This window comes from Trichoplusia ni, chromosome 9 (genome assembly GCF_003590095.1).
Source record: "Trichoplusia ni isolate ovarian cell line Hi5 chromosome 9, tn1, whole genome shotgun sequence".
Lineage (NCBI taxonomy): Eukaryota > Metazoa > Arthropoda > Insecta > Lepidoptera > Noctuidae > Trichoplusia > Trichoplusia ni.
The window spans coordinates 4809860-4819573 of record NC_039486.1 but is presented as its reverse complement, the minus strand read 5'-3'; the positions used below and the strand labels follow the sequence as shown (position 1 = coordinate 4819573).

Below are 9714 nucleotides of genomic sequence, written 5' to 3'. Positions count from 1 at the left end.
TGGGTTATATTTTTTTACTATATCTGAGTTATATACAGCCATACGACGCGAAAATTTGTCGCTCTTAGATATCATGTTGTCTTTATTATCTTGTATTGTAATGTAGGGTCAAAGAACGTGTCAGAATTTCACTCTGTTATATAAAGTTTTTGAATAACGCTGATATGATTTGATCTCTATTCTTAGTCATTATACAGAGGTGTTAATTCTAATTGTGTTCTAGCCATCTATGTATTCACGTGTGAATACTGGAACAGCGAAGGAGTGTGTCGGGGGCGTGGCCCGTATGTTGCGACTTTGTTAAGGAGCTAGTACCAATTCCCACCGATAGATGTCGCTTTATGTGGACAGCTTGTGTGGTTTAAGCTTAAGTGTTTTTTTCTACATGTAGAGTTTGCTTTCTAACCTGTTTAACATAGTCATATCTTTCCACATGCATCTATTCTAGTTTTTTTTTTTGCAAAGTCATTATCTTAAATATACACTAATTTGTTTATCAAAGGTAAAGGAGAAGTTTATAAGATAAAGAAATTATAACGATTATACCTTTCGTATATTAGTTAATCGCTTTTGACGAAATTATTAAAAACATAATTATTTCTTTGTTGATACTTAAAATTATTTTAGTAAGTAGAAAACAGTAGATATGCATCACTACGAAGCATTAAAATTAAATATGCGTAACTAATACTATCATTATTGTCATTTGATATTCAAAATAGACCTTCAAAAATTAAAATGGTGAACATTAAGCAAAATACCCGATTAAAAAAAGGCTCTTATGTTTCAATAAATTATATATATATTGTTTTATTGATGTTAAAGGGTTTCATCTATAATATAATGCAGATACCAGATTTATCTTTAAACTACTTCAAATCGTGCGTAATTTTGTTTTGTATTTACAACTAAGAAACTGATGACCCCATTTTGTATTGTTTTTGTTTAAGTTTGAAGTTGTATGACACATAAAAATATTACATGTTTTGATTATTCAACATATATTCTAGGATCTGTTTTTTTTCATATTTATGTATTACTAGTATAAAAACGCCTACATATTTCTTCTGAGTTGTTCTTTAGAACCAAGTCAAATCAAGGTGGAGATTAATTTCTCAGGCGCTTTAATTTAATCAATGAATGTATGTATTAACGTCGTCGTTGCCTTGCGGTGTTATGAATCGATATGAAAGCATAAGGGGCGGGTTCGATCCCAACGTAGGCAAGTAAATGAGAGACTACTTTCTATGAGTACTTTCTTTATACCTATTATACCTGACCAACGGTGAAAAAAAACATCGTAAGGAAACTTGGATTTTGTACCTTGTATTAAAATCTGATATCGCCAATCTGCAGTAACTAGCGTGGTGATCAAACTTAAACCGAACCTTATTAAATATATACTTAATTTTACCAGCAATATAATTATCAGCAAAAAATACCAAACAAAAGCAATTATAGTAGTTGTCAAAATATGGAAGATTGTCCAAAGCTAAAAATAAACAAAATATTCAAAGGAAGCAAATAGTAGCAAAATTTCTTAATTATTAAAGGGAAATAAAATTTTGGCAGGCGCGTTGGCTGAAACTGTTTTACTATTGTAAACATATGCATATTATTATCCGCTAACCCAGCATTGGGCCTATTTTCAGCTCACCACTTTACAGTATTTTTTGGCGATGTCTGGCTATATCGCCCATTTAAAAGACTGTCGTTTTAATTGGAATATAACTTTTAGGAATTCATAATATTGTAATAAAATAAACAATAAAAGAAAAAAAATAAAGTCTTGAAGACAAAAGTCATCTTATTATTAATATTATTTATTGGAACCCTTATCCATTTTTCATGTCTATTTCCCGGTTTGTCTGTGTGTCTGCCTGTCTGCCAGTCAATCCGTATGACATAGCTATATTTTTTGAAACTATAAGAACTGCTCTTGAAACTTGTAGAGTATATTTATTCCGTGAACCGCATTAGGATTTTAACACAAAAAAAACAATACATTTTGTTGTTTATCAAAGTTTTTCAGTTTCATTTGTATCTTTTAACAGACTCTTCTTCATTAATAAATAGAAGACAAGTGCTTGTTTTTGAATTTTCAAACAATGAATTAAAATTGTTACGACATCTAAAAAGTTCTGATCTGAGAATGTCGCTCTACACAGCTTAGTGCGCTGACTCACATACACAAGTGCAACAGCCTTATTTCAAGAGTTGATAGTAGGTCACTGGTTTTAAATAATAAAGTCCCAGGAGTTATACATTTTCCAGTTGGCTGAAAATCATCATGATGAGAGCTAGCGTGGGCTAAAGGGGTAAAGAATTACAACGTTTCTTGGTTTTAACCGTTTATTTTAAACAGTCTTTGGTTTACAATACATTTACTGTAGAGTTACAAGCATGGAGTGTGTTCCACTACCAAAATAATAATAGTTAGTAATATATTCTGATAAAAGATCAATAAAACTCTACCAAAATTTGAATCGAACCAACTTAATAACTGTAACTCTATTAACTGGTCGCAGGAAACGAAACTAATGAAATGTAGAGACTTAGTATATCACAGTACATTTTTTTTATGCAAAATTTACTAACTCTATTTTGACATGATAATCAACTTAAAATAAAGAAAACAACCATTCAAGTAAAAACAGCTACAGAAGGTTGTACATCTACGACTAAAGTTCTGTACTCATTGAAAATTTGTCATTCACTAGAAGTATGGAATTTTAATGAGAAAATTATGCGTCGATTTTATCCACGTATCACATTCTTTCATGGTCAAGCATTTTTAATTATAATAAAATAATCATTATAAAATGTTTTATTCATTTTCACAATCTAACGACACTTAAAATCAGCTTACAATTAGCAGCTCAGGGTCCGAAGAGCTTATAGATAAACGGAAGCTTATAATGATATTATTTAACTGATAGTCCTTGCTTAGGGAACTCTGAAAATGCGACTACAATCTGCACTGGTGTCACCTACTGACCTTATTTACTCGCAACATCTAATGACACACTACCAGCTGACGATGGCTGCGTAATTATAAGATCGATCTCGTGCGTATAACGCAGCTTCCTATGCAAATGAGTAACATATATCAACACTAATATTATAAAGAGGTTAGTTTGTGGGATTGTGACATTGAAGGGGGTTAAACCAGAAAATAAACGAACAACTTTTGGAAATACTTTTTCAATGGATGCACGTTTTTTGTAAGTGTCATAGGCTAAATGTTAATGAGATAAATACTGCCCAGCAAAAAAGGCGTGGAAAGCTAGTAGCGTCAAAACAATACGAGTTGGATAAGAGATAGAGAAATAGATAAATGAAAAACAAATAACGGTATATAATGTTTAATTCACCACACAATTCAGTACAATAATTACAATGTCTTATGGTTGACTTTTAAATAAACACTGAATCAATAAACAAAAAAATAACCGGGACGTTAGCAAACAAAATGTGTGTACCTTCACACAGTGGTTTAAAGTCAAATTTTAATTTATCCTATATTTAGCATTTGTATCGATAAGATAAGGAAACCAATTTGCAATAACATTAACAAACAATTCCCCGCGATAGGCAAGACAGTCTATAATCAGATTATTGAACGTAATCGAATATTTATCAAAAACTTATCTTTATAGGAAGAACAACTCAGTAAAAACAAATGAATGCTTTAATTATTATTGCAAGAGAGAACATGCTTAACAAATCAGACATAGAAAACAAACAATAGTGATCGTAGACAAGAGTGCCCGTAAATCAGTCGGATTTGTAAATCAGAGTTGTGCGAGCGAGAGGCCGCCTACATGGAATATAGAGCGCGGTCTTGCTCGTACAATAGTAACAGTTCTACTTTCAAACCTCATATTACGGACTTTTGAAACGAGAATAGCTGATCAAGAATCTTTCCGCGCCATAGACGTATCGTTCCAGTCAGCTCGCAAGGCTTGACACTTGACTAGCGTATCTCGACTTGTGTCTGGCCGAACATCCGAAGTCATATCAATTCCTCTCCGGAAAACTAAAAATAGTATTTCAAAAGGACCGCATATTGATCGTTGGTTTTAGCTTCTGTGATGTTTTGGATTACAGTTGCATTAATTTTTGTTACACTTGGTTACTAAAGTGTAACTTAGGAGAGCGTTATAATCCAAATTGGACTCGAAAAAGGTTATGATGAAACACTTATGTTTAATTTAAACGTTTTATATTTTTCTATATAGTATGTGTTTGTTGCATGAGCAATGTCATATTTAAATACCATGTTTGTTGACAAAAGTCATCATAAAAAAAACATGATATGAAAGTATTTAGTTTACCTGAATAGTTTTATAGGTGCTTTTTTTTACGAAGTGAGAATTTAACTCTCTAACTAGTGCTTATTTTCTTTAAAAAAAATCCTCTTTGAAAAACTATATCAACTACTTTTTCTCTCCAGGGAATGAGGAACCTCTTCTTGAAACCGACTCTGATATGTCAAGGAATGTTTTAAAGTTTTAACTTCTACCAACGGCTCGAAGTTTATTGTGTTATATTAAACAGATAAAATATCTGTCAGTTTTTAAATATGTCCTCATAAAATTATAAATAAATCTTGTTCCTAGCAAAATACTGACTCTACATTTTTTCATAAGAACTTTTTAGATATTGACATGGGAACTCTACAATTAAAATTAAGAAATACATTGTTTCATTTTTATAAAAAATACTAATTGCACAAAACCAATGAATGAGCGACATTTATTAGGAGTCAACTCCTGAAAAAGTTGCACAATTCTGAGTGAAGTTGAAGAAGTGGCAAGTGTCTTGATGATGAATGATGGCAACTAATTGCCTTAAACTCCTTCAAGTACGACTGCAGACTGAGGGGGGACAGTTAGACAGATAAGAAGTAATTTACGGTTGAATAATTTTACATATTAAGCATCGATTTTTGCTGCAATTCACTTATTTTGTTGCAAGGCGTTGTTATAGCTACTCGTAATAACGTTCAAAAACAATCGATGTGAAAAATCAAACATTTTATTAAGGTAAAAAAAATATGAAGTGATGTTTAAACTTAATAATAAAAAACTTCGAGCGAAAATAATAAGATCGTACCTACACCGTAATGTATTCAAAGTATTTTTGAATATTTTCATCTGTTTCAACCCTCTTAAGCAGATGTCAGATAACCAAAGTGCTATGACATGTATCCGCGAAAACATGCACTGCTATACCTGCGTGTACGTACATACGTTGACACAGTTGACCTCAATTCAGTTATAGGGCCGCTGAAACCCATCGTGCTGTCAGATTTCCATTTACTTTAGTGACAGGCTACGATGTCAAATCCGTCTCTACTCAACATTAAGAGCACTCTCGTCTCTAATTAGAGATTAATTGAATCAGAGAGCGACGGAGAGCCCTTTGTCGGTTACTCGCATAAAACGGCCTCTCCATCAAACCGACCCTAAAAAGAACTCCCCCAGTTGTAGCTAAATCAACGTAGTTTGATTGATTTGTAAGTGATGTTGATAAAGAATCGATTCACAATTTGTATTTCGAACGTTTTCACACACTCGGCGGAGTTCCATTGGTATGTCAGCCAGTTGGCCGCCACGCGTAGTCGGCGTCGCACGTAGCGCCATGTTCCGCGCTGTGACAGACGGCTGGAAGCGATATTGGTGGGGAACAGGTACGGAACTAACAATCACGACTTCCTCAATGAACTACCAAATTGTCTATAACAATGTGAGAAAGAAAATACGTGTCATCGTAATTGTAAATTTTTTTCGCAAGCCTAAGTTTTCTTTTTAAGTCTTCGCGAAAAAAAATAACGGGAGCACGTTGAAGTGAAGGCGTTTGATGGTTTGTTATATTAAGTGCGATACGTTTACGTGCTATTGTTGTCATGAAGATTGTTGTTTCTAAGAATTGCGGCGGCAGCATTATGTTTGCTGCAAAAAGTAGCGTTGTGTAAAAGGGTGCTAACCGGTGCGAAGTACAGCATACCTCAGAAGTTCAAAACTATTTGCGTACGCGTTCGTTCAACTTCGCACGCGCTCGTGCGTTTCCGGAGCACGTGTTAAGGGGACCGTGTTGATAGGTGTTGCAAAACCGATAACAGTGCTTATTTTCCGGTTTTTGACGAGAGATAACGCCTCTCTAGATTTGGCAACAGCACAAAACTCTTTGCATGTTACGATCAACACAATGACATGACTCTCATTAAACCGTAAACTTTGATCTCTCATTTTCAATTGTATTTCTTTTTTATTTTATTAAATTACAGTTTATCTGCCCTTTATTTTTATAAGAGCTTGAAGTTGCATAAATCGTTAGAGTAATATTTTTTTTGTTGTTTTTTTTTGTTTTTTCTCTAAATTGGTGCAAACCCATCTACAATAACAATTTAATCAACCTGGTTTTTGCTTACCAATAATGATTGTGGAGTTGTTATCTTTAACCTTGAAGACACAAGAAATAAGAATCGTAATTGCAATTTCAGTCTCTACATTATTTTTAATTACATACGACATTGCTATATTTTATAAGCTCTATAATTTATGACACGAAGGTCTCCCGGCAACCTTTAGACAAACTATAGCTCTGTAAATTTATTGCTATTTTTTAATGTATTTGATTGAATTTCGTTAAATTTGAAAGCAGTAGGGCCAGATACTATGTGAAACTCTTGATCAGGAATTTAATATTTTTCTGGAAACATATTTTAAGTTGTAAAGCTATTTCTTATGGCCTATTTTCACCTGGGTCTTAATTTCCACCTGCTAATGTAACTTTTATTAGAAGTGTTTCTTAGGTCCTCTCAAAAACAACATTATTCGCTGTCCACAAACAAAAATCGAACTCTACCTACAAAATTTAAACAAAATTTTTTTTTAGTTTTCTTAAACGAACAATACAAAAACGGAAAATAATATGTTTTCCTTAAACTTATACTAGTTCTAAGACAGCGTTAAAGGCTTGTTATCCTTGACGTGTCAGTGTAGTAATACACGCTTCAATAAGTAGCTAGGTAATTATTTTAAACTGCCACAAGTATACAGAAAGAATTACTTTGATATTTTATTTAATACTGTAAGAATATTACGTGAATATTCTCGCTCCACGTAAGAATATTACGTGGAGCTCGTGGCTAAGCTATAACCGCATAAGTGATTCGATCACAGGTTAAGCTATGCTTGACGCGGTTGGTCCGTAGATGGGTGACCATCTTTGTCATAACGAGTTCCTCCGTGTTTCGGAAGGCACGTTAAATTGTGGGTCCCGGCTGTTATTCCTACATCTTTGACAGTCGTTACAGGTAGTGAGAAGCTTGAAAAAGTCTGACAGCCAGTCTAACCAAGGGGTATCGTGTTGCCCAGGTAACTGGGTTGAGGAGGTCAGATAGGCAGTCGCTCCTTGTAAAACACTGTTACTTAGCTGAAACCGGTTGGACTGGTAGCCGACCCCAACATAGTTGGGAAAAGGCTAGGCCAATGAAGAATATTACGTGAATAGAATATTTATCACATGGATATTAATTGAATATTCTACGTAGGATTATGCTTTAAACACTAAAATGTACAAAGAACATTATCTTAAATAGTATTATCAATGTGTTGCTGCTAAACTACTAAACTAATTTTGATGATATTCTAAACTCCAGGAAAGAATTTAAGCTAGTTTTTTACGTAAATAAATAACTTCGACGAAAGTGATAGCTAAGTTAACAATATATGTCTAAATATAACACTTTGAGTACCTACTGTACTGTCAGTCTAAAAGCATTTCTCGATAAAATCTATTTCTGTACACCTTCCGAAAGTTTCTTCGTTCATAATATATACGACCAATCTATCGTGTCTTAAAATAATTGAGGCAGCTCCAGTACGTGTCAAAAAGTTTCGACTAGGTACAGTCAATCACACGTCAGCCTACTACCACCGTTCAAAGTATTCTTCAATTATGGAAGAGATATGGAACTAGATGCCGTCTAGTATGCTCTCCTTCTACAACTATAAATAAATTAAAATATCTAAAACCCACCTTTTTAAATGTGACTCGATTCAAATTTCATCAAAATCGGTCCAGCCGTTTTAATAGTTGTAAATTGCTTCGTCATCGGGTTTCAAGGTACCCTGAAAATAACAGCCAGCTAGCTTATCGGGAAGTGACTCAAAATTGAGATGCTAAAATCCAACCCGAACGAAAAACAAACATTGATATTGACAGCACTCCTTACATGTTTTTTTTTTGTATGAAGTATATTTTCGTAACTTGCTAATCATTATTTTGGAGTGTAATGATTACCTACGAAGTAACATAGCTCTAACTAACTTCGGACTTGTTTTCCTGTACCTAATCTTATCAAAGTATATAATTAAAATTAAATATCTAAATATGTTCGTTATTTTGGTAATATTATTAAAACAGACCCACATATGTACCTACGTGAGAAAAAATACATTCGAGTTTGATATTCTGAGGTCATTTTAAATGAATCGCAAAATATCATGTCAACATATTACTCTATTTCTATAGGTCATATCCTTGTTCCGTTTAAGTTTAACATAAATAGACTTCCTTAAATAATTAATTTGAAACATCTATTATTGGATGAATAATTTTGCATCAGGAAAAACCTACAAGTTGTATTTTAAAGCACTTTTCTCAAAAACATTGTTAAAACTAATTGACCATGTTTCCTTATATATTTCCTGACCTTATTTTTTAATATTTTTGTGGTTATCGTTAGTACCTACTAATTGGGTAAGAATTATGAATAAAAAAAAAACAAGGAAATAATATAAGTCTGCACAGTCAATAAACTGTGTAAAGCAGCATCTTTCACAACTGTGCTTTTTTCGTAGAAAATATTTTTGTCTGAATATACAACAAAACAACCAGCCTAATTTTCCGTCCTTCTCATAAACCCTTATTAAACTTTGCCGTTGCTGCTATATGCACGAAGTACAGGTTCGATCCCAACACGGTGAAACATCGTGCAGAACCCTGATATTACAAAAATAGGAATCTAAAATCGCCAAACTGCAGTGAGCTATCGAGGTGTTGAATGCTCAAACGTTCCTTACACAGGATACGCAGTGGGACGTTTATAGGCGGGTATAATAAACATTGGCATTAAAAATAATTGCCATCTTGCTTTAATATAAAAAAAAAAACTAGTTGTACAAGTCCTCTATGTCAAAGATCAGTTGTAAGTTCGAAAAGCAGATGTAAACAAGAAACGTCAAAAAAAAACAAAACAGAATCATTATTTTTGAACACAAACGAAGTAGCTAAGTAGTGCTAAGTACATTGTGTAGTTTTAAACTTTACAAAACATTAATTTAAATGTACTAAGAACGGTTCAATCTCTACAAACCATTAATCATGACTCTCCATTGTTGTTTGCGAAGTTACTTGACTTCAGTAAAAAAGTTACAACTTTTAGAGTTATGTTTTGTGTGTAGCCTTTTCAAACCGATTTCAAAAAATAATCTGTGAGTGTTTCATGTCATCTAAGAACTTCGATCTGGATGTACCGATTTTGCTCATTCTTTTTTTCATTTAACGTGAAATAGCTGTCATTTGATCCCATAAATAATCATAAAGGTTTTATCAATAGTTTTTTTTCGAGATTGACTTTATGTTTTTGTGTTCAAAATCTTATTGTATGAATTACAAGGAAAGGGGACCAATCATCATTTC

At 33.2% G+C, this 9714-nt stretch overlaps 1 protein-coding gene across 2 annotated transcripts in view; it reads left to right on the top strand.

Moving 5' to 3' along the window:
• The first annotated feature begins 5595 nt into the window (after positions 1-5595).
• LOC113497303 (pancreatic lipase-related protein 2-like) overlaps positions 5596-9714 on the top strand; it is a 29150-nt gene continuing 25031 nt past the window's right edge. For both annotated transcript variants that reach the window (XM_026876801.1, XM_026876800.1), the window contains exon 1: positions 5596-5695. In XM_026876801.1, the coding sequence (XP_026732602.1) occupies positions 5599-5695 (97 nt within the window). In that variant the 5' untranslated portion in view covers positions 5596-5598. The remainder of the gene's footprint in view (positions 5696-9714) is intronic.